Source organism: Hetaerina americana, unplaced genomic scaffold (assembly GCF_022747635.1).
Source record: "Hetaerina americana unplaced genomic scaffold, ioHetAmer1.1.p SCAF_4, whole genome shotgun sequence".
Taxonomy (NCBI): Eukaryota; Metazoa; Arthropoda; class Insecta; order Odonata; family Calopterygidae; genus Hetaerina; species Hetaerina americana.
This window is the reverse complement of record NW_027286985.1, coordinates 95484336-95510285: the sequence shown is the minus strand read 5'-3', so window position 1 is coordinate 95510285 and position 25950 is coordinate 95484336. Positions and strand designations below refer to the sequence as shown.

The 25950-nt window shown below is 42.0% G+C and overlaps 1 protein-coding gene across 1 annotated transcript in view; it reads left to right on the top strand.

Moving 5' to 3' along the window:
• The first annotated feature begins 8018 nt into the window (after positions 1 to 8018).
• Positions 8019 to 25950, top strand: part of LOC139692162 (lipopolysaccharide-induced tumor necrosis factor-alpha factor homolog) — a 33985-nt gene continuing 16053 nt past the window's right edge. Inside the window, exon 1 of the mRNA XM_071590225.1 lies at positions 8019 to 8180. Coding sequence (XP_071446326.1) covers positions 8168 to 8180 — 13 coding nt within the window. The 5' untranslated portion in view covers positions 8019 to 8167. The remainder of the gene's footprint in view (positions 8181 to 25950) is intronic.

Sequence of the window (25950 nt, the reverse complement as noted above, 5' to 3'; positions counted from 1 at the left end):
CCATTTAGCGCGCCCCGTATAAAGGCTTGGTAAGCGTGCGGAAAAATTGGAAATAGGTGGATTTATGTTCTAGAAATATAAAAGACACTAAATGATGATATATTAAGACGCTGAAGTTTTGAGCAATATTGTATACAATCGCTTTAGGGTTGGGCTTCACTAGAGCAACTCTCTTCTTCCTTATACCTGGGAGTAAATATCCCCCGGTCAATTTTACGGATAATGATATGATATAGATATTGGTTGACATCTTCTGCCCAGCTTTGTAGAATACAAGGGCTAAGGAGTAATTTGGCAAACGCGTGTGTTTTCCTCTGTACCGGAAACCATAGTGCAACCAACAGTCGGCGCATCCAAAAGTGGTTATCTATTTGTAGTTGGTGGAACGCGCTTAAAAGTTTAATTACATAACTATGGTAAAGCGCGCGTTTGACCAAACAAGCCAAACCCGATCCATAATGCATGGCGTGTCCACGAGGGTAGCTCCTGAATGAAACGGCAAGAGCCCTCCGGCTTGGGAACCAGAGGTATTTCGATTTGTCTATTCGATGATGCGTTTGTGGAACGTGGAAGAGAGGCCCCAGTTCATGAGATAGGTGAATTTTCTGGCACATTTTAAAATTTTTGTAATAACCTGCAAGCCACCGTTAGGGTGTGTGGCAGGGGGTGAATCGATACCAGACTAATTTTAACCCGAATATGACCCTACCGCGGTCGGACAATGTTATTCTGATACCATATCGTTCGTGGAGAAAATTACATCTTAAATCCATCTGTTCTACACTTGATCTCTCTAATTTTACTGACATGATCCCTCCTATCGCTGTACAATGGGGATAATAATACATTTCCAACGTCACTGCTAAAGAGACGTCCTTCCATTTCATGCAAGAGATTTAATCTGTAATTTAACCTCCGCTCCGTGAGTAATTCCCAGCCTGGCTTCTCTAATATTTTGAATACGCTACTAAGTTTATCATAACAACGTTTTACAAATATAACTCCTTTACGTTGCACGCGATCCAATTCGGCAATCAATTCAACTTCTTGATGATCCCATATACTAGCACCTTAATCTAAATAAAGTATATCCTGCGAAAGATAAAATTTCTCTTTAACCTTTCCATCACATGTACCCTGTACTCATCAAATTAATCCCAATTTGTTGTTAGCTTGTCCACATCAGACAACAGACACGCTAACAACACACTAACGCGCTGATACAACCACGGACAGATTTCATAACAGGCGGGATGGATATGATGGGTAAGATGGAACGATTTCTGAGGAGAGTAACACCCAGAGAGGCTCATTGGCATACATTTTATTCGAAATTTTGTTTTTGAAAATAATAAAAGTATCAGATACGGAAGGAGGAAGTGGAGGATGACGGACCTAATCAATGAAACCAGGGTTCATCTAGCTTCGGCGCCCAGAAAGGCTTACGGGCGAAACCCAGTCGACGTTGCCAAAGGCGGAAGAGGAACTCGAAACGGCAGAGAGAGAGAGAGAAAGAACCCCATCAAAACAACCTTCATATTAAATCAAACTGTCCAACAAACAATCCAATCTCATCTCGAAATTTATTTCCCTCCCTTTAGCAAAACATCAATGGCGGAATGGAAATTCTGCTTAGATTAGATACAACACTACCCCAGGTGGTACAAGTCTTTTACGGTACAAGGTACAAGACTTATAAGCCGAAAGAGTTGAAAGTTGAATTGCCGGGTGGCTTACAGGGTACCATGAATGATGATGAAAATCAGGAGATGTGGAAGAAATATACACCTACTACACAATACACCGCAAGCTGCCGCAAGGGCGTGTATTCCCAATAATACCAATACCAACCATACCAATACCATACCAATCCCAATCATTTCACCTCTACACAAATATTATTTTGATCATGCACTCGAAATATGATATAAATCACACAAGCTTAAGCACTTGCATGCAAAAATAATCAACAACTGATACGTATATTCAAATCATGCTGTAGAGCTGTTAACAATATGGTTATCTTGATTAAAAAAATAACACGTAGTATATGGACAAAATAGATAAAATGCCAATTATAATTAATTATCTCCTACGCAATTTCTGTCGTGTCTATTTTGATCTCTAATGGTATGAGGAAAAAACGACATTTTAAATCCATCCGTTCTTTCATCTATCTCCCTGATATTACGTACGATACGTGATCTGATGTGCCATAGCAAGTTTGGGCCTGTAATATGTCTTTAACATCCTTAGATAATTCACCTGCAGTAGTGCTAACCTGTTTTTAAACCTTCGGCCAATTAGTGGCTCCCATCCTAATTCTTCCAATAGTGTTGTGGCACTGTTAACTTTTTCATAACAACTTTCACAAACCTAGCTGCTCTACGTTCCACTCAATTGCTGTTCCAAAATGAAGCCTGCCTTGTGAGGATCTCATACAGCCGCAGCATACTCTATGCTATGTGAGACCTAACAAACGTGAAATGACAAAATTGCTTGACCCTCTCGTTACAATTCCCAAGTATCCTTTTTATGAATCCTAACTTTATATTTGGCTTTCCGCAAATTTCACGGACGAGTTTTCCCCAGAACATATATATTATTGTTATTCCCTAGCATTTTACCGATTCAACGTTTGTTATGTCGATTCCCTGTATACTCGTAGTGTGTTTTCGGTAAAATACTTTTCCTCCAAAAATGTATCGAAACAAATTTTATTCAAATTTAATTCTAGTTCTCAAGTATCTCACCACTCTTGAATTGCATTATGTCGTTAGTTCACCTTCGACCTGAAGACATGGGTAGGATGGCCAGCGAAACTGTCGTCCCCCGAAGACAACTACCGCGGATAGAGAACCCGTAAGTGCAGAGACAAGTCGTTAGTTAATGATAGTCTATCCTCATGACTGGATATTTCCTTATACTATATATCACTGTATCGTCAGCAGATAGAAGAAGTTTACTGGAAACCTAAGACCCCATGTCATTTATGCATAAAAGGAACAATAGCGGATTGATAACACATCCCAGTAGGACACCCATTGTGACGCTTATTTTTTTCAGATGACGCTTCGTCTATTACGACTCTTTGCTCGCGGCCTATTAATCATTATCTAACCCAGTCAATTACTCATTTTTCAATCCCGTAACTTCTGAACTTTTGGAGCAATGTCGAATGAGGGACTTTGTAGAACACCTTTTTAAAATCTAGAAATATGGCAACGACCTGAACATATTTTCTTCCGAGACAAATGTATACGTTTCATGGACAAAAAGTACCATTTGGGTCTCGCAAGATCCTCCCTTTAGGAAACCGTGTTGGTTTTTTGTAAGTAAATTCTGAGAATCGAGATACTTGATGATTGAACCTACAATTATGTGCTCTAAAGTTTTGCATTAGATGGAAATGAGAGAGATGGGTTGGTTAATTACTCGGAACTTCTCTGTTGCCTTTTTTTAAATATGGCAGATGTCTATCAATTGGCGTTCGATGTCAAGAGAAGATATTTCAATTCCAGACATAGGGTTATGGGAGCGATCGGGTAGTGACTCGCATTGTTCCTCTGAAAGATTATTAAAAACGCTATGAAAATAGTGGTTCAATAACCTAGCTTCTTCTAAACTAGTGGTAAGTATTTGCCCGTCGGTATTTAGAAATGGTACTTCCGAATTTTATCTCTGAATCACCCGTACATATGACAGGAACGCTTTTGGGATATTGTCCAAATATTCACTTAAATTTTTATTTTTAAACTTTGTAAACGCCTGGCGACGTGTTTCCCTTGCTAACGCTTTTGCTGTTTTATATTTATGCATTATTTCATTTTATTTATTGTTACACTCGTATCAGTGTACCTTCCTGGGAAACCATAATAGGTACAGGGAAAGGAATTGGCCCCTCTTATTACACTTATGTGTGAATTTCACTCGCTGTTGAGAGCGAATTCTACCATTAACTATCAAACTGACCCCCTGGTTGACTGTGGTGGTGACACTGACAACAAGGTGGTAAAAGGAGGATTTTGAAAGCAATAGAAGCGTGGTGAACCACAGAAGAAAAAATATTGAGTTTTAGTTACCAACGGAGAGTCATATGTGAAATAGAAGAGGATAAGGGTTTTTTTTTCAATGTAGCGGAGGAGAGCAGAAACATATTAAGGCGAGGTTTAACTTAATGCATAGCCAAAAACAATCAGGAACCGAGGAATGCTTGGATGGAGAGGAAGAGCAAAGAGAATCAAATGCTGTGGGACTTTATGAGGGTGCAAATATAAGAATTTGTGGAGACAAGAAGAGATTGGAAGAGAGGAAAATGGGGAGGGCAGTGGCAAAAAATCATCATATTTGATATTTTCTTATGATGATTAGGCGAACTCTTTTTATTCTCACGTCAATGCTTGAAATTCTCAATCAAAGTACAATGACGAGAACAACTTCCCCTCTCTACTTTCCTCCGAAAGTGTGTTTCATGACATCGGACGCAGTTGCACTCACGACACCCCTGGGCGTTTAAATAACCGTGTTGTGCTCCGGGGAGCCGCCTTGTGCCTCTGAGAGTGGAGGAGAGACCCTAGGGGAGGCCATGTGAGAGGGGCCGCCCAGAGACGCGTGCCAGCCTGATTTATGAAAGTGGAGCGAAGATAATAGACGGATGAGATCAGCACCATTCTAATAGCAGGCATTTTTAAATCCGTGGTATCGGCGCCGTCGTATTTGTATATTATGTATGCATGGCATATATATCTATATAGATATAACATTTGGATGGCACAGTATAAAACAAATATATATTTTTGTATACATTACGTTTTTGGATAGACAAAACAACCAAATAAATATTTTGTGACTCCTAACAAAACACAATCCAGCAACCTAGTCTACATCAAATCCTTCTTCATCTCTGTGTACTTTCTTCCTCCCATCATTGCGTCCAACATCCCTATTATGTTCCTGCCCTTTCCTCGTTTGCCTAACATTATCATCTCTTATCATTAACATTATATCCCAGTCTTCAACATCCTACTGCCGATCAATACGCCCTTCATCCGTTTCCCTGCGTCCTTAGGATTTCTCTCAACAAATCCCTCTCCTTACCCGCCATACCAAGTACTTCCTCATTTGTCTTATTCTCTGCCCATTTCACCTTCTCCATTCTTCTCCACACCCACATTTCAAAAGCCTCCATTATACATCTATCCTCCTGCTTCAGTGACCACGTTACCGCGCCGTACATAACTAGGTTCCATATCAAAGTTTTTACGAGTCTTTTCTTAATACCCTTACTCAACATCAATGTCATTAACTCCCTCGTTGTGAAAATCTCTTTGCCTAAGGGAATTCTTCTCCTCAAGTCCCTACTGATGTGACCGTGTTGGTCCAAAACAATTCCGAGATACGTAAACTGTTCTATCTGCTCTAGTTTTTTCCCTCCTATTTCAATGTTTGGCTTAGCCTTTTTCTTCATGAAAAACCGCATAACATTTGTTTTATTAATATTGATTCTCATCCCATACCTGTCGCACTGAATTTCCAATTAACTCAGCAAAGCATGCAACCCCTTTACTGGCTGACAAATTAGAGCTTGATCATCAGCAAACCTAACTGGTTTTACGAATTCCCCTCCGACTTTCATTCCGACCTCCAGTTCTTCCCATGCCTCTTTAATCATTTCCTCCACTTATACGTTGAACAGCACCGGTGACAATGGACAACCCTGCCTTACACCTCTTCCTAACACTGCCCATCCGGACTCCCCGTTCCTCACTCGCACCTGAGCAGTCTGAGACATGTACAGGTTGCGGATTAGGTTTTCCCAGTTCAATCTATCAAACGTCTTTTATATATACATATATATATATTTGATTACTGTATATATATACACAGTAATCAACCCGAAGGTCGGTTTAGTAGGTGATGGTAGAGATCACCCAGTACTAAGCCCTATACGGCGTGTGAAAATTCACACATCAGGGTAGGGGGCCCAGTTCCTTTCCCTGTTCCGGTTATGGTTTCCCAGGAAGACCTGGTACCCGAAAAATCACTTTGGGTGGAGCTGCAGATGCCCAGAGTGCCTTGCCCGGGAATCGAACCCGGGACCCTCTGGTCAGCAGTCCAACGCTCTACCCACTGGACTACCGCGACCCATATACACAGATATATAATATATATATATATATATATATATATATATATATATACATATATATATATATATACACACACACACATATATATATACACTCCTTTATATTGAATCTTCTTTCTTTCTTTCTATATATATATATATATATATATATATATATATATATATATATATATAAAGAAAGAAAGAAGATTCAATATAAAGGAAGTTGAAAGAATATAAAGAACAAGTACCACGAAGGAGGAGGAATTGAAACTGGCACGTGGGCTCTGGATGATTCTACTCAAGAAAGAATAAGAAGAAATGATATGAATTCAAATATGTATGTTTCAAATCTCTGCGAATTATTTAGATTTTAATGCGGCGCTCAAATCTGTTTCAAATTTCACAGCGCGTAAGGAATAAGTGACCTGAGTTGACATATCAAAAACATGTGAAGATCGAAATCGGTATAAAACCGTCTGTTAGAAGTTGCTAAAGTCAGGACTTACCAAATTCACTCTCCAAGTTCTTCCTATGTCATAAGACAGGCTTATGCATTCTTTTTTTCGTTTATATTTGCAAGATTATGTGTTCTTTTGGTACTTCGATGCATATTATGCTAAAGTCGCAGTAATGTTCGTGACCAAACAAAAATGCATGCGATTTTAACACAAACTTCTTAACCTGTAGCAATTATTTCTATACATAATATTTTCTCGCATGCGAGATTTGTTCAATAAATACGCGAACTGAGACCGTAAAAACTTTATTTTGCAGAATTTAGTCTACATCGATTTTGTCCTCTTCAAAGTACTCTCCATTCGTTTGCAATGCACTTATTCCATTTTCTTTTCCACTGTTTAACCCTTGAAAGTCCTCGGCAGTTAGACTTTTAGTTTTCTCATCGTTTCTTGCTTTGTTGTGTCCACATACTCCTTTCATCACATTTTTGCATTTTGGGAATTGTGGATCGAAGTCGCAGGGGGCAAGATCTGGCGAATAAATAGGATGATCAAGGATGGCGATTGAACTTTTTGCCAGAAAGTGGCGAAAAATCAATGCTGAATGTGCAGGTGCATTGCCTTGGAGTCAAATTTGGTCGCGCACGACGCACGCGATCTCTCAAACGCTTGAGAACTCAGCATTTACTGTTTGTCCTTCAGGGAGAAATTCATGATGAACAACACCTTTGAAATCAAAGAAAACTAGGAGCATGGCTTTGATTTTCGATCAGTTTTTTTTTTATTTTTTGGTTTGATTTAATGCACTTGAAAACGGATGTTTTCTTCAGAGTATCATCACCGTAAACAGCTGTCAACATTTCAGTAATGTTTTGATAGCTTTTACCGCACTTCACAAAAAACTTAATGTTGATTCGTTGGTCCGTGATTTCGTCAATTTCCATTTTCGACAAACAGTTAAAACAAGGACAACAGAAAATAACGTAAATGGCACCATGCGCACAGCTCGACGATCCGCCAAGCACAGATTGCTCATTGGGTCTCAGGCGCCGTTATTGGGCAGGGCTATAGTCCACATCATGGCCGCCAGATTGCTCCAGTTCGCGTATTTATTGGATAGACCTCTTATACTTTGAGTTTTACGCGATACATTGTGACGAGAATCATTAAGGATTTGCGAATGGACATGTTTCTTGGGGCCCGACCAAGGTTTTTGGCTTTGAGTGTTGCGGTGAGCGGACGGTGGCCCTCCACAGAGGGAGGGGGGAATGCCCGCTATGTATGGGAGCCGATAGGGGCGGGTGAGGAGAGGGAGTGTGCATGGGGAGAAGAAAGGGAGAGTGAGGTGGGGGGGCGGAGTGCGAACGCATGGGGTGGGGGCAGGGGCCAGTTAGCAGCTCCCCGGGCTTCGCTTAGTTGCCATTGGTGTGTGGAGGAGCTCGATCGTCTTCAGTGTGTCCTAGAGGAGGAGCGAAGCGGGAAAGATCCTTGGCTCAAGAGCCAGGCACAGTTTGACGCAGGGAAGTTCAATTCCGAAGCAGCAATTCTTCACTCCATCGTCTCGCACTCATCGGTCAGGATGAGCTCCGGAGGTAGGTTTCCCGGTCGGCGGTCTTTGTTAATCCCGTAGATAGCCGGTCGAAGAACTGGAAATAATTATATTCCAGCCTTTTCGTGGTATGGGGACATTTTAAGGCATTTCTCGCCGTCACACGAAGAAAGAGTAGCGCCAACGACGAAACAGTTTCACCATTATTTCTATGCTCTTTATTTAAAAATGTTACAAATATTATTAATCTGTTCTCTAAAAAAATGAGTAACAAATACGAGTCATCGACGAACAAACTAAAAATAACAGACTTTCTAAACATTTTCCAACATCTTGTGGGTCATTAACCTGTTATTGCCATTGAGGAGTGGGTAGCTCGGTGTAGTAGGGCACTCAGATACTGGGAGGTCTGGGCACAAAAATCCTGGTGACAACTCTTACCACAGTCAGCTTCACTAAAATATTTTGAAAAAATAACCACATTTACCATTGCGAAGTCCACACACCGTACAGATTTGAATTATGTATTGCGGAGTTAGTTCTACCGTCATCTCTCAAGCCCAGCGCTCGAGTTGACTGCTGCGGTGCTTTTGGGGAAAATATTCCTCCATCTCACATAATCAAGAAATAACACAAAAACACGCAGGAAGCCTAATGCTACAGACAAGGGTCAGAGTAAACTATTTCTCACAACGTCAGCGGATTTGAGTCTTCTAAAAATTACCTTGCATTAGGCTCCCCAAGTGGTTTATTGACAGTGTGGTGTGATTCCGCATTCCGTGGGGTTAGAATTGAAGTCATTGTACTTAACCACAGATCTTATCATCAACTGCTGATTTGGGTTCAAATAATTCAACGTTCAACTCAAGGAATGATGTGAATATTGGTTTTATTCGCACCCTAATAACTGATGGAGGATATGTGTTCAATATATTTTACGATTGAGGAAACTACGTGGATTAACGTGTAAAATATTGCCCACATTGATGATGAATATCGAACGCCGGATATTGCAGAATGCTGAAAGTCTCCAAAGACTCCATTCCCCGAATACGCCTTTCTTAAGTGAAGTTCAAGTCAATTTCAAGTTCCCCCTTCTGATTCCCTTATCCTCCTTCTCACGTCAATGTTGGTTTCCCTTAAGAACCCCTCTCTTATCTGTCTGGAGGTAGTTTTAAGTACCGGCACCGTGGTTTCATGAAGTAAGACTTTTATGAAACTTTTGATTGTCCCGGTTTCACTGACAAGGCTAGAATGTCGAGGTGAATAATACCCCGCAAGCCAACACAAGGGCGTGTGGCGGGGGGTGTTAGATCACCACCCGTAAAAGAGAATAAAACTACATGCAAAAAAACAAATTCATGCAAATTTACTCCAAAAGAGGCGTATATATTTATGCAAAAACCTTTTTGACTCACACACGTGCAAACACATAAACAATCATCTAATATACACATGCACATGTACCTACGAATGTAATACATGTCTACGCAGCGTTTCATCTTTTCCTGATCAGTAAATCGATTTACTATTTCTATAATGACTTTCATTTCTGGCTAATATGGTTCCTGATTGCCCGGGAAACGAACGAGTATTTGTATCTATCTGTACTGCAGTCTCCCTTATCTTATCTTTGTAGTCTGATCTACCTAAATAGTGTGGGGCCGTAACAATGACGTTAGTGCCATTATTAAACTCGTTTGCTCTGAACATTTCTAAAAGCCTAAGTCTCGCTTGTTCTCCTCATATCTCAAGCGGCTCCCAGCCTAATCCCTCTAAAATACCCTTCACACTCCTCTTCTTATCGTAATGGAAAACGACTCGAAGCATTGAGTATCATAAAATCGCTCCACCGGCCGAGGTCACATGGCTCCAATTTCTCAGCTGATTTACGTACTACTGTAATAGCTCGAACAAGAGGTGCCGGAGGCATCTATCGTTTGGATTGCATTCATTGCTGGACCTGGCGCACTCTCCAAGCCGCAAACCTAATCGAACGGCGACCTATGGCAGTCAACGAGAAGGGGGTGCTCGTTGTCTCCAGGGAGGGAAGAAGGCGAATGAGTCGCCCAGCGATCCTTTTCTGCCCCCTCGATCTCCATCAGTCGAGAGAACCCTTCCATTCACGGAGTGCTTAAAATTGGGTGCGTACGCCACAGCTGAAGACATCTACGTAATACCCCGCAAGCCGTCGCAAGGACGTGTGACAGGGGGTGGTAGGCCACCAGCCATTATCCACATATTTCCTATATTTCCTTATGCACATGACACCTGGCGATCCACCAAAAACCGCGTGTGAAGGGAGCAGCGTAGGGGTGGGGGGGCGTGTAAGACTTTATCTACATTCACCTCCACCCCATCAGGCAGAAGGGTGCTGGGCGGGGGCGTTAGGACGCCAGACTTGGAGAGTGTTTTGTGGGAGTTTAAACTTGCATGCCCCTATTTTTGAGAGCACGTACCGATTACTCGCTTAGGTGCTCCCGCGAATAGTGTGTGGGAAAAACGAATGCTTTAATCTATTCGTTGGACAGAACTCTCTTATTTTTTTGACAATTGTCGGCCCTGACAACGTAATTAGGGGGCTTTATTGTGTCTCCAATATCGGATGAAAAACTACACGCTTTAATATCTTTGTTATAAGTCTAATCAAACCCTGAATCTTCCCATATCTGAAGGCTCCCACCCCACATTCCGTATTAAGTGTGTTACGATTTCTGTCCTCTCGTACGAATTTTCCTCGAACATAGAGATCTTTCTCTGTACCTTATTCGATTCTCTAATAAATGTTTTTTTTAATGGATCTCATACGCATACTCTATGTGAGGCCTTACTAAAGAAAAATAGCTTATTTAGCGCTCCTCCGCAAATAGGACTGGAGCTGGTAGGAGAGTTTACTTATCTAGGATATATTTTGGACCAAGATATTCAAAGCAGTAGGGACATAAGGAGGAGAATTGCATTAGGCAAAGAGGCTTTCACGAGGAGGAGGATATTTATGACAGGGACGTTGAGTAATAACGTGAAGAGAAGGCTCGTTAAAACTTTGATATGGAGCGTGGTTATATACGACGTGGAAACGTGGCCATTGAAGCAAGATGATAGGCATAGATTGGAGGCTTTTGCAATTTTTGATTTCGTGTGGAGAAGGATGGAGAAGGTGAAGTGGAGAGAAAGGAAATCAAATAAGGAAGTGCTAGGTATGGTGGGGAGGAGAGGGAGAAATCATAAGGAGGCAAGAAAAATGGATTTATAGCATATGGATCGGCAGTGGAATGTTGAAGACTGATAGAGGGGAGACCGTTGGGCAAACGAGGGATGAGTAGGAATGGTATGTTGGACGGTAAGAAAGGGGGAAGGAATTATGCGGAGATGAAGAGTAGAAAGTCAGGTTGCATTCGGTTAGGAGAGGTAAAAAAATGTCTTATTATTGCCAGGTTTTGTCCAACGACTGAACACAATCCTCTCAATATTTTCCTTGCATGCATTTCTTTACATCATAAGATTCTCCAATTACTCTCTCTCTCTTCACTTTGTCTTCATTTTTAGTAATATTTTCACCGCCACTATTCTGAATTACAATGATATTACTGCTCTCAATTTATTTGCTTGGTGTCTCACTGTTCTGCTTCAATCTTTCTCTGGACAAGATCAGTAGAGAAATTTGAAAATAATTTTTTTTCAAGCTCCACTGACATTCATTTAAGGCGGCGACGGTTTGCTCTAACAGTCATCAGGTGTCAATAATGTCGACCGTTCGACGAAATCGGTCGTTTTAAGTAAATGTTAGTGGAACTGGCAAAGTTTTTATTTTCAAATTTCCACATGAATTTCCATACAGTTTGTCCGAGCACTATCAAACTCAAGATATCCAGTATTATTAATTTTATTTTTGGTACCTCAGCGACTGAGGTCTACCGTATATCTGGTGAGGCGTCAGCACTTGTTCATGCAGGTTCTTCATCTATTCTTCTTTGGATCTTCTCTGTTAATTTAATTTCTCAACTTTCAGTACCATATTTGTCATTCCTCAGGCCTTTTTGCACTTTTTCTCTCTTTTATTTGGTCTTGTTTCCGCCGATGACCCATGGTTTTAGCATTAGACAGGAATTAGGTCCTTATTTTTTTCTTTAATCGCCCCGATACTATATTCTACTTATTTTGAAGCGCTTAAGAATGGCGCCAATAAATGCAGATGATCCTATGTTTTCTACGTTGGTACACATTATTTTGGGTATCATAGACCCTTAATGATACCAATATGGAGGAATTATGTCCGTTCACTCGAGGAGTAAGCTGGGCTTTGGGTATGGCCTTCACGGTTTGACTGCGCGAGCAGTAACGTGAACTTCCCCACGCGCTACGCGAGGTTCTAGTATGCGCTTTGAAGTCCCCGCACCGAATTCGGGACTCCCAACTTCCGTACGATTTGTCGGTTCAGAATTTTTACTTGTGCCACATAAAATTATCTGTGTTCACTGCTGGCTCCACGGCTATCGCGTGGACTGATTGTGTTGGTGATCGATTTTGTCCAAACTACTCCAAACTGACCCCGGCCGCCTCCCAGGGGTCTCTGGGGTCGCTTCGTCGCCAATTATCACTTGTTATCCTGAGAGGCGCCCCTCGAGGAGGTGTGGCATTAAGTACAAAGTGATGAACATGCTTTGCAGTGCCTACTTGTTTATTCCAACATACAACGTGCGCGTTTCAACGCATTGGCGCCATATCATCAGCTAAACGGGATCAAATTAGGTGTCAATAATTCAGGCTTTATATTATCATTTCGAATGAATTATATGGGTTCCTGGTGATAATATCCAATTACCATTTGGTTCTTCGATAATGGTTCAGATTGAGATATGTCAGTTCGGATAGATTAGATAATAGTTTGTATGTAACCTTGTTCCTTTTGGGACCACAAATTCTGATGCCAAGGAGAAGAAACGATACTCATTTAAATCTGTGTGCATAGTAGTCTACGCGTACCCTTAAGGACCTTGCAGGATTTGCCTATCAGGGAGCCTTCAAGTCGTGGAAAAGCCGCTGAAAAAAGTGCCGCTCAAGGGATGTACTTTGAAGAATTTTAAGGCATTGTAGCAATATCTGAAATAAATCAATTTATCTGGAACTTTTCCAGATATTTTTTATACACATTATGTTTACCCTTTTATCTTTTTTTAGAAAAAAGCGCCTGCTTGATATTGCTTGTAGTATTAACGTACGTACGTAATTACTATCTTACGGCTCCTTGCAAAGGATAAGTAAAAAATAGTTGAAGCTGACCTTGTTTAACATATAAGGGCGGTCCTTGATGGGGTGGAACCGCTTTAGGGTAACCCTTACTCCCCGACGCCTAATCGGTCGGTGACGCCCCTATCCTCCCCCCCCCCCCAACATTTCAATATGCAATTCACATTCCGCGCGGAGAGGGAGAATGGGAGGGGGAGAGGGCGAGTGGGAACGCCTTCAGCCAATTGGAATGCGTGAGCGTGGACCTCAAAGGCTTGCTGTCTCTTTCGCGGCCGAATGAGGCGCGTGATCGGAGAACACGATTCACGACTGATGGCACTGAATTCGCGGCCCTCGCGATGCTGCTTCGCACAAGAGACGGCACCACCTTGCTTGCATGCAGCTTCCCGTCCAGTAGAGATAATACCACTAATTATGAAAAATCATGCGAACCATTATGCGTTCAAAAGTCATTGCGTGCTCTGTTTTGGATCGAATGATTAATCGGATTCAATTGAAAACTGGATACGAGGAAAATATTTCTGTGAAATTATTCCAAGGACCACAAAATTTTCCATAAAACACGACCGCCAAGTAAAAAGTCATTATAAAGTGCATTACATATTTAGGGTTTAAGATGAAACTTCCTTTACCCAGGACTAGTCTACTATAAAAATAATGGTTCCAAAACTAAAAAAGAAATATTTCTATAAATTTGAATTAATTTTAGGTTATGGCGAATTTCTGCGAATGTTTCTTTTAATCCTCTGCGTAGGAGTTTATGGAATTACCGGTAGTTCAATCGCCAATCGGTGGCATAAATATTGAACAACATTCAATGTTTAAATGATAAATGCTCCAAGTCCCTTCCCCTGATAATTTGAGCACCATTTTTTTTAATCAATCGACGGACACGAATGCATGGTATTTTTTTAAAGTATGGGGCGTGGTAATTTGTTTCTCCCGGCATTATATACGAGTATATCGGACATCGTTACTTGTTGAGCGAGGCGGTGTGAGAACAGAGCGAAGTAAATACTGATAGAAATCGATGCATTAACAAAACTCCTCAAAAGCTCGAGGCCCACGCTAATTATATTTTCATCTTCGTCAGAAGTCACTTTTACGAGTATTCATTCATCAGAAGTCATTTGTAGTCACTTAAAAGATACGTTTATTTGCCGACGATGCAGTGGTTTACCGTGATATCCGTGATCCTGAGGATGCAGCACCTTAATCAGATGACTTCAATGCTGGTGCGACACTTAACTATTAGAATTTAACTTAAAAAGTGCATAGTGACACATTTTTTGGATAAAGAGCAATTCCCTCACGAAAGCCAACTGTATCGGGAACACCGAAATGGAATGTATAGGCTCGATTAAATACCTAGGAGATACCCTCAGTCACGACCTCCCCTGGATGAATTACATACCAGGAGTATGTGGACTAGCTAACAAAAAATCAGGATTTATTCGAAGAGTACTGGGTAAACAGAAATGTTATCTTTCGCTGGTTAGGCCTCATTTAGAATATGCTGCAAGTATATGGTGTCCTCACAAAGTTGGATTAATTGCCAAATTAGATTGATTGCGGAATCGGATCGCGTGCAATGTACATGAGATAGATTTGTAAAACGTTGTTATTATAAACTTAGTAGTGTATTCAAAATGTTAGAGCAGCTAGGCTGGGAATCACCCACGGAGCGAAGGTTAAATTACAGATTAAATCTCTTGCATGAATTGGAAGGAAACCTCTTTAGCAATGATTTTGTTAATGTATTATCACCCCCATCGTACTACGGTAGGAGAGATGATGTCAATAAAATTAGAGACGTTAGGTGTAGAACAGATAGATTTAAGATTTCATTTTTCCCAAGAACGACAAGCGATCAGAATAACATTGTCCAACCGCGGTAGGATCATATTCGGGTCAAAATTATTCTGGTGTGTGTTCACCCCCTGCCACACACCGTAACGGCGGCTTGAAGGGTACCAAAATAACTAAAATAACTAAAATAACTAAAATAACTAGAATAACTAGAATAACTAGAATAACTAGAATAACTAGAATAACTAGAATAACTAGAATAACTAGAATAACTAGAATAACTAGAATAACTAGAATAACTAGAATAACTAGAATAACTAGAATAACTAAAATAACTAAAATGTCTAACTCAAGTAAGAATAATCATGAAAATGTAGAATACTATTACTATAGAATACTAGAATGTAGAATGAAAATGTAGAATACTATACTATACTAGTATATGCAGGCCGAGGAGGTATCGTAGCCGACTCAGGACGACCCTTTTTAGTTCCTGCTTCTATCTCTTCTTAGCGAGGCCGAAAGAAACCAATCTCCGATGTTGCGACGCGGCAAGAATTAATTCGATAACGCAATGAGGTTATGTAGGTTGCAATCTGGAAATGAGCAAGCAGGGGTGCAATTGACGACGCTCAGAAGGGGGCAGAATAATTCTTGCAAGCCTTTAATCCGTGCGCCATATCCTATTGTAAATTGGAACGGGTTCGATTCCGGCCATAAAGTAAATATATTAATAAATTCGATAGTAATTGAGCTAAGGCGTCGCCCGTGAACCAATTGGAGGTATCGCCCTCAGCCTGGTGCCCTGTAAGTGGCAAGTGGGGCACCGACAATGGTGGACGAGACTACTTGACCCGGTGAGGGGGGTGAGAGTTAAGAGTCGAATTCTTCCACTACATGAGCACAGCGGACGCTGCTGGTGGACAGATTTAGAGTCAACACTCAGTTTTCGTTTAGTTTCCGTAATCTTACCCTTTGTTTTATCTCCTTTACATTTAACAGACTAAAGCAATGTCTTCAGCTTTCACCTCGAAAAAATATGTAAAAAAGTAAGGAGAAATAGGCATTCAGTCCATTCGTATCAGGAATGTCTATGGAACTCCATGTGCGTCTAAGAGGTACCATGCAAGCCACCGATAGGGTTTGTGACAGGGGGTGATTACCACGCACCAGGTATGCAACACCAAATATCAAATGTTTTTGTTAATTTTTAGCTAACGATAAATATGTAAAATCATTCAAATAATGGGCCATAGACAGACATCTCATCATCATGGCGCGGGGCGAAGTGTCTCAGTATGGCGAATAATTAGCGTGGTAATGGTGTTCTTGATATTCCGCGATGGTCTCTTCAAATTGGAGACGAGCCGACCGTGAGGAAGTGCTCGCGTGTTCGCAAATGAAGTCAAAAAAATTTGTGAATCATTGGCTTTAAATTATTTACATGATATTGTTTTCTCGTCCTTCGGTGGCGGCCACTGAAGTGTGGAGAGGCGATTCTTTGAGCCTAAAAATACCAGCGTAAAAAATGATGTCACCTTCACGATTCGTGTCGCACAGTCACCTCCGATCGCTTCCTCCACCCGCTCCCCACACCCAAGCGCCTCACCCACCCTCCGTTCCACTCACACCAATGGAAGCAAAAGAAAAAAATCAAGCTATATGGGTAAACCGTGCAGTGTATTCCTCCCCACTAGACTGAGTGGCATGGGTACTCGTGCAGGCTATGTTAAACATAAACAATGATTAAGTGCGGTGGGTATGATGTGAAACAAGGTTTTTATAGAAAGTATCGGTAACAATTTTTTCCTGACTTTTTGGCGAAAATGAGCTGGATTCAGACCGTCGGCTAAGTGTGCGCATGATCACAGATCATATTGGCATTGATACAAGATGGCATTGCATTCCATCATCATTTGGCGATGTGAAAGATCTGCGCTAAACTCCTCCCGAAGGTCTTGACCAAGGAAGACCAAGAGCAGAGTCGAATGTCTCCTTGGGAAGACCTTCTGCAACAGCATCACGACGATTCCCCAACCCCCTTACAGTCCCGACTTGACATCAGCAGACAATTTCCTATTTCCAAAAGCGGAATACTTCTTCAAAGGATGACAACATGGGACCCTAAGTGCCGTTAAAGAAGCTTGTACATGTACCCTTAAGTACCTTCCGGAATCCGCCTTCCAGGGAGCCTTCGAGTCGTGGAAAAGCCGCTGGCAAGAGTGTTTCGACGCTCAAGGGATGTACATGGAAGAATTTTGAAGCATCGCAGCAATATCTGAAATAAATCTATTTTTCATAAACTTTTCCCGATACTCTTTATACAAACCATGTTTGTAGCACGTCTATATCTTCCCTAGCAAGACGCTACGACGGTGTGTGGCATGGGTGAATGTGAGACGGCGCGGAGCCCTGTAGTAACTAGCATTCATGAAACGCATACTGGAAAATACGCGGGCAGAAACGCGAGGGAAATGAGGAATTTCTCTCGCCGGTTGAACCACCCATTAAATGCGCGAGGGAAAATCTGTGAGGCGTGGAGAAAAGCTGCCCAGACCGTGGAAAAAATCTTCCGCAGAAGAATGCAAAGATTCATCCAAGCACGTAGGAATGGAAGTGGAAAACCTGTGGGGACCTTGCGGACGCTCTATGTCACAATCCGGACAAAGAAAGAGATATACATTGTCCAATGAACGCATTTTTACACCTACATCTTCACAAATACCTCGCGATCCATCAAAATGGTGAGTGGCAGGGGGAGCAAGAATCAGGTGGAATGGGTACGGGATGAGGAAGAGGAAATGTGTTCAAGAGGTTAGGAAAAGGGAAAAAGGAGACACTTAGAAGAACTTTCAGCAAGGAAAGAAAGGAACACATATCAACTTTTGTTTCGTCATTTTGCACTATTGCCACTCACGTCTCAAAGCGAAGGAAACAGTAGCAAGTCCATTATTTCACTCCCTTTGCCTCGGCATATCACCTATAATTGGAGTTCCAACACCACCTGCAACGCAAACGGAGAATTAAATTGTTTCGGGAGGGTAGAGAAAATGTTGAAGGCGCCGAACGTTCAGGACGTCCTTCGACCTCAAAAAGTGACTAAAATATTGCAAGAGTGATGGCTTTGCTTCACAGGGATCGCAGATTTAAGTATTCGCATGGTTTCTGATGAATGTGGTATCCCTAAAGGTGATGTGCATCGACTTGTGACTGAAAACATAGGCATGAGAAAGGTGTGTGCAAAGTTGGTGCCGCGAGTGCTCGAGGACGAATAAAAGGTAACTCCCGCGCGGATCTGTCAAGAACTTCTCGAACATGTGAGTGAGGATTCAAATTTTATAGATGACCAGACTTCTTTCTCTTCCCTCATCTCAATTCCGTACTGGAAGGACGTTACCACGGCTCGGTGGAAACGTAACAACAGACCGTGACGAGGGAGTTTAGCTGCATTCCTGGCGCCGCCTTCCAGAAGGCGTACGAGGTGTGGGAAACCCGCTGGCAAGCGATATGTGGACGCACAAGGGTGCTATTTCGAAGACTTCTGAGTGAATGTATCATTTCTGACAATACTTTTTTTAGTCGACTCAGTGATACTGCTTTTGGGACTGACCTTATATTTTATTTTTGCATTTAAGAAAACTATCCACATAAAGCAGGATTGCCAGTTAGTACGTTGAATGGCCAATGACATCCAATGCCACCAACTCATCCATTACACTCTTTCTTTCCTTTGTTCCACCATGGTCGTGTGAGGTTTATGATGTCGTTTTATTATATTTATGACGTCCACCTGAAGGCATAAACTTTAGTTAGAAGTCTTACATTTAAAGACTTGCAAACTTTCAAGTTTGCAAGTCTTTAAACAAGTCCCCAATATTTTTTGCCTCTTTTGCGAGAATTCTACGCTGTACTAGGCGGCCGCAGTGCCTGGTAGCCATCGATTGCCAACATAACGAATATTTTCCATTTCCTCAATTATCTACTCGCTGCCTGACTTCCTATAGACTTATTTGTTTGTGATTGTACCGATACTACGAGCCTATCGTGTGAACATTAGCTTTCGTATCCTAGGACACATTTTCGCATTTGCGTTCAACAACCTTCGATTAGAACCTTCAGTTCGCCCGTAGGAAGGGGCGGGGTGCTAGAGAGGGGGGGGGGAGCATCGCCCCCTCGCGCCGCCAAAGTGCGCGTCTGTTTCTGCGGCCTTGATCCGAAGAAGCACACCCCTCTCCCCCCTTCCACCCACCCACGCAGAAGGGAATCCCCCCCCGCGGGGTGTAGCCGACCGGCGCTCCTCGCCCATATCTCCGAGAGGGAGGGAGGAATGCGGCGGGCAAGTCCACCATTCGGGAGGGGGAGGGTTCCATTGCGCCCGAAAGCCATTATTCCCTTGGCGGACGGGAGATAGGAGGGCGATCCCCGTTTACGCCAAAGAATAACCAAGATCCCCCCGAAAGAAGGGGGAGAGCAACTGAATCGTAACGACAAAATAGTGAGACAATAGTGGCATCAATATGCTTACAGGAAAAATTCTAATATTATATGTGGACTGTCTAGAAGGAAACTTATGTGTCGAAATATAATATGAGCCAAGTGAAAAAGCAAAGTTTTATTATAAATATAAATTGTATATATATATATATATATATATATATTTTTTTTTTTATTAGGTAATCTACCGGTTAAGGTAGGTTTTTGGATGGACATAATTGCTAATTAAATGATTTGTGACCCCTAGCAAAACACAACATCCTACCCTACATCAGGTCCCTCTTCAGCTCTGAGTACTTTCTTCCTCCCTTCATCCCGTCCAACATCCCTGTCCTGCTCCTTTCCTTTCCTCGTTTGCCTAACATTCTCCCCTCAATTACAGTCTTCAACATCCCGCTGCCGGTCAAAACCCCCTTCATCCACTTTTCCTGCCTCCATAGGATTTATCCCAACAACCCCTCTCTTCGCCCACCATACCAAGAACTTCCTCATTTGTTTTCTTCTCTGTCCATTTCACCTTCTCCACACCCACATTTCAAAAGCCTCCAATCTACGCCTATTCTCCTGCTTCAACGACCACGTTTCCGCGCCGTACATAGCTACACTCCATATCAAATATATATATTTTTTTAAGGTAATCTACCGGTTAAGGTAGGTTTTTTGGATGGACATAACTACCAAACAAATATTTTATTACTCCTAACAAAACACAAAATCCATCATCCTAATCTATATCAGGTCCCTCTTCATCTCTGAGTACTTTCTTCCTCCCTTCATCCCGTCCAACATCCCTATCCTGTTCCTTCCCTTTCCTCTTTTGCCCAACATTCTACCCTCTATCAAGGTCTTCAAAATCCCGCTGCCGGTCAAAACCCCCTTCATCCACTTTTCCTGCCTCCATAGGATTGCTCCCAACAAACCCCTCTCTTCGCCCACCATACCAAGTACTTCATCATTTGTTTTCTTCTCTGTCCATTTCACCTTCTCCATTCTTCTCCACACCCACATTTCAAAAGCCTCCAATCTACGTCTATCCTCCTGCTTCAATGACCACGTTTCCGCACCGTACATAGCTACGCTCCATATCAAAGTTTTTACGAGTCTTTTCTTAACATCCTTACTCAAAGTCCCTGTCATCAACTCCCTCCTCCTTGTGAAAGCCTCTTTGCCTAGCGCAATTCTTCTCCTTACGTCCCTACTACTTTGACCGTGTTGGTCCAAAACACTACCGAGATACGTAAACTGTTCTACCTACTCTAGTTTTTGCCCTCCTTTTTTAATGTTAAGCTTGGCCTTTTTCTTTCTAGAAAATCGCATAACCTTTGTTTTCTTAATATTGATTCTCATCCCATACCTGTCGCACTGAATTTTCAATTCACTCAGCAATGCTTGCAGCCCCTTGGCTGACTGACAAACTAGAGCTTGGTCATCAGCAAACCTAACTGATTTTACGAATTCCCCGCCCACTTTCTTTCCTACCTCGAGTTCTTCCCATGCCTCTTTGATCATTTCCTCTGCATACAGGTTGAACGGCAACGGTGATAATGGGCAACCCTGCCTTACACCCCTTCCTAACACTGCCTATCCTGACTCCCCGTTTCCCACTCGCACCTGAGCAGTCTGAGACATGTACAGGTTGCGGATTACCCTCCTTTCCCTCCAATCTATTCCTATTTTCTGCAATATACTCATTAGTTTATCCCAATTCACTCTATCAAACGCTTTTTCGAAATCTACGAAACAGGCAAATACCTCCTGGTTGTGTTCTATATTCCTCTCGATTAATAATCTCATTACTGCAATGGCATCACGCGTACCTCTCCCCTTCCTAAACCCAAACTGATCATCCCCTAAGTAATCATTTGCCCTACTCTCTATCCTTTTGTTTATGATCCTGAGAACAACTTTAGCTGCGTGGGATATCAAACTAATTGTCCTATAGTCCTCACATGACGTGGCCTTTACGTTTTTCGGAATAGGAACTAAAACTGATCTCACAAAGTCTTCCGGCCAGATTCCCTCCTCATAAATGCTACGGATCAGCCCATATAGCCTCTTCCTCCCACATTTTCCTAAGCATTTTAAAAGTTCCACGGAAATGTTATCTACCCCCACGGCCTTATTTAGTTTCATCTCCCTTAATGCCCTTTCTATCTCATTGTCTAGTATGCCTGGACCTAAGCTGTCCTCCTCTACGTCATTTTCTTTTTCAATGTCTAACTTTGTTGGTCTGAGTTCTTTACTATACAGTTCTCCTATATATTCCTTCCATCTCTCTTGGATCTTTCCTGCGTCAACTATTACCTTACCCGCCTTATCTCTAACTGCTATCGTTGATCTCCCTTTCTTACTTCCCGATAAAGATTTAACTTTGCTGTACAGCGCACCGATTTCACCCTTCCTCCTCAGACTTTCCATATCCTCGCACTGCGTCTTCCACCATGCTTCTTTTGCTTTATTTGTTGCCCGCCTCAATTTATTGTTCAATTCTTTGTACTTCATTTTGCCTAATTCTGTATTTATATTCTTCCATTTTCGCCGCTCATCCATCTTTGTAATCATCTCATCCGTGATCCGTGGTTTCCTAGTCCTTTTAGCGTTAACGGTTCCAATAGTGTCTTTTGCGGCTTTAGACAACCCTTCCTTGATCATTTACCATTTTTCTTCGATAGTACTAAGCCCTTTACCATCCTCCATGATTTTCTCTACCGCCTGTTTGTATTCTTTCTTTTTCAACCCATTTGATGCTTCTACATTCCATTTTCTAACTCGCCGCCCCTGCCTTATCTTTTTGAAACGTACGCTACATTTCATAACAACTAAATTGTGGTCTGAGTCCGCATCCGCTCCCGGGAAGCTGTGGGAATTTATCACACTGTTCCTAAACCTGTTTCTAACCAGGATGTAATCTAGCTGATATCTTCCTGAGTCACCTGGCTTTTTCCATGTATACCTGCGTCTTTTGTGGTGTCTAAACCAAGAGTTGGTGATGACTAACCCCTGTCTCCTGCAGAACTCAACTGCTTTCTCCCCACGGTCATTCCTCGTGCCTAACCCGTAGTCCCCGACCTCATCACCATCTCTTCCTTCGCCTACCGTCGCATTCCAATCCCCCATCACTATCACATGTTTCCCTGCAGGAACACACGCGATCATGTCCTCTAACTGATCGTATATCCTATCGACCTCTTTTTCCTTATGGTTGCTCGGTGGCATGTATACCTGAATAATAACAAAGTTCGTCGGTTCTCCTTTTATCTCCACTAGTACTCTTCTATCCCTTACCTGCTCTATGTTGACTACACTTCTTCCTACCTCTTCATTTAATACTATGGCAACCCCTCGTTGGCTCTCGTCCCCACCGCTGTATATTATTCTATAATTATCACTCCAGTAATCCCCGCTATCTTTCCATCTCACCTCGCATAGACCTAAAATATCTATATTTCCCCTTTCCGTCTCTCGCTTAACATTCTCCAATTTCCCTGTCCTCACCATTGTTCTAACATTCTACGTTCCTATTCTAACTAATGTGGTCTTCTTCTTCTGCGTCTTCTGTCCTGCTGCCGCTGGTTTTCCCTTGCAAGGGTTTCGTGGGATGACGACCGCGGAAGCCTTGCCTCCCCCGCTGCCGGGCACGACACACGGCCGATTGGGCCGAGCCCCGTGGTTGCCAGGACTCACAATATCTCTATAGTCCATCATATTTTTCTTGGGAATGATAATTGAGGTGGTTTCCAGTTGCCTTCCTCAATAGTGTTTTTAACGGGACACCATCACTTACTGACCGCCCCACTGAGGAACAGACGCTGCGTGGACTACCTTTCGTCTGGCTCCTAACCTTCGACCTATCTGGCATGGGTGACCCTAAGAGGAGCAATTTTTATTACTCCCGCCAGCACAGCTCCAGGAAATTATGTATATAGAATATATATATATATATATATATATATATATATATATATATATATATAATGTAACAAATATGGAAACAGATATAAGGAAGAGGGATAGGAACACATATGAAGGACGAAGAAGGTCACAGGCGCAAAAATATTTCCTTGACCGGGACATGACCACCGGATGTTTCGACTTACCGGGCTGATGCTCTAACCATTAAGATATCTAGGAAATGTATTTTTATGCAACCAAGTACATACTATATACATGTATATATTTAAATAGCGATGCACAATATTTTCAAATCCGCCCCTGAAAAACTCTACCGCCTAAAATTTAAACATTTGTTTACAACAGCATGCAATTCTGCGTCATTGTCAAAGCGCTGTATTGCGAGTTAAGTCTAGCGAGAGATCCATATTCGTAAATCGGCAATTTTCACGAATTTTTCGATTATTTTCACCGTCCGTTCATCTGTGGCAAGGCTAGGCCGACCACTTCGGTCATCATGAACATTGCTGTGGCCAATTTTAAACTGAATGAACCACTGCCTCACTACTCCTTCACTGATTATTCCCTCTCCGTACATTTCACACATTGAATTGCCCAAGAACTTCAATTGGATTGTGGTTTTATGCCAGGAAAACCTAATGATACATCTCTCGGGATTTTCCATTGAAACGCACATTGTAAATGTTCGCAGTGACCGAAATAGAAGGATCATAGTCTGCAGACTACCACAGCGGGATGCGTGCTGAGTGTAGGGATGTTTATACACCAAGATGGTGGGCCTAACCCGACCCACCGTCACGCTTGGCCAAAATAAAAGTCATTATCTGGATAAACCTCGTAAATTTGATTTATTTGTTTATTTTATTTATATAAGTACCCCCTGCAAGCCACCGCTAGGGTATGTGGCAGGGGATGAATACTGTTTGTTTTGCCGACGGCTTTCTACGTGAATTTATAGGTAGGGATTGGATATTCATCCAATGCCAAGATTTGAACTATGGCCACTAACCCTCCTAGAATAGCTTCGCCGGGAGATAACGGAATGCGACAGTAATGATAACCTTCCAGTATGAGGTCTAATGCTCCCTCATCTATTGTTCTAGACGGCCGTCTTGAGGGAGTCATATGGTTAGATAGAGAATCATTTAGTTTTTTTAATCCTAGTGAGGTCTGAATGACTATCCAATCTTTTCTCCTGTTTCGTGCACCACACATTTCCTCCGCCAACAAGGCATCCCTCGGATTCAAACGCTGGATTCTGTCGACAGCGGCCGGAAGTTCTGATACTGATATTACTAGATATGTTAATACCCTGCAAACCATAGCTAGGGTGTGTGGCAGCGGGTGAATACACACCTAAATAATTTTGACCCGAATATGACGCCAAGCGCGGTCGGAAAATGTGATTCTGTTCCCTTATAGTTCGTGGGCAAAAGGACATCTTAAATCTATCTGTTCTACACTTAATATCTTTAATTTAATTGAAATGATCTCTGCTATCGTTGATCGATGGAGGCAATAATACATTTTCAAAGTCACTGCGAAAGAGACGTCCTTCCAATTTATGCAAGAGATTTAATCTGTAATTTAACCTTCGCTCTGTGGGTGATTCCCAGCCTAGCTCCTCTAATATTTTGAATACGCTACTAAGTTTATGATGACAACGTTTTACGGAAGTAGCTCTTCTACGCTGCACGCTATCCAATTCGGCAATAAATCCAACTTCGTGAGGATTCCATATACTAGCAGCTTATTCTAAATTAAACCTATCCTGCGAAAGATAATATTTCTCTTTAACCTTTTCACCACATTTCCCCTGTGCTCTTCTAATAAATCCTCATTTGTTGTTAGCTTGTTCACTTATCCCCGTGTGTGATTCACCCAAGAGAGGTCGTGAGTGAGGGTAAACTCTAGGTATTTAATTGAGTCAACACATTACATTTCGGTGTTCCCGATGCAGTAGGCAATCGGAAGGGAACTGCTCTTTTTGCAATCATTTATCACCACGCAACTTTTTTAAGGTTAATTCTAATTGCCAAGTGCCGAATCACTGTTGCATAGCATTAAGGTCACCTGATAAAGCTGCTGCGTCCTCAAGATCACGGATATTATGGTAAACCACGGGATCACTGGCAAATAATCGTTGTAGCTTACTAGTGACTACGGAAAGAATGTCATTAACGTAAAGTAAGGATAAAAGAGGCCCGATAACATTTACATGGGAAACACCTGAAGTAACTTCCACTGCATTTGAGCTAACGCCATATACACATCACTCTCTGTTCAACCTTAACATTCAAAAAGTCTTTAATCCAACCCCGGATATTTTTATCTATGCTATATGCTTTTAG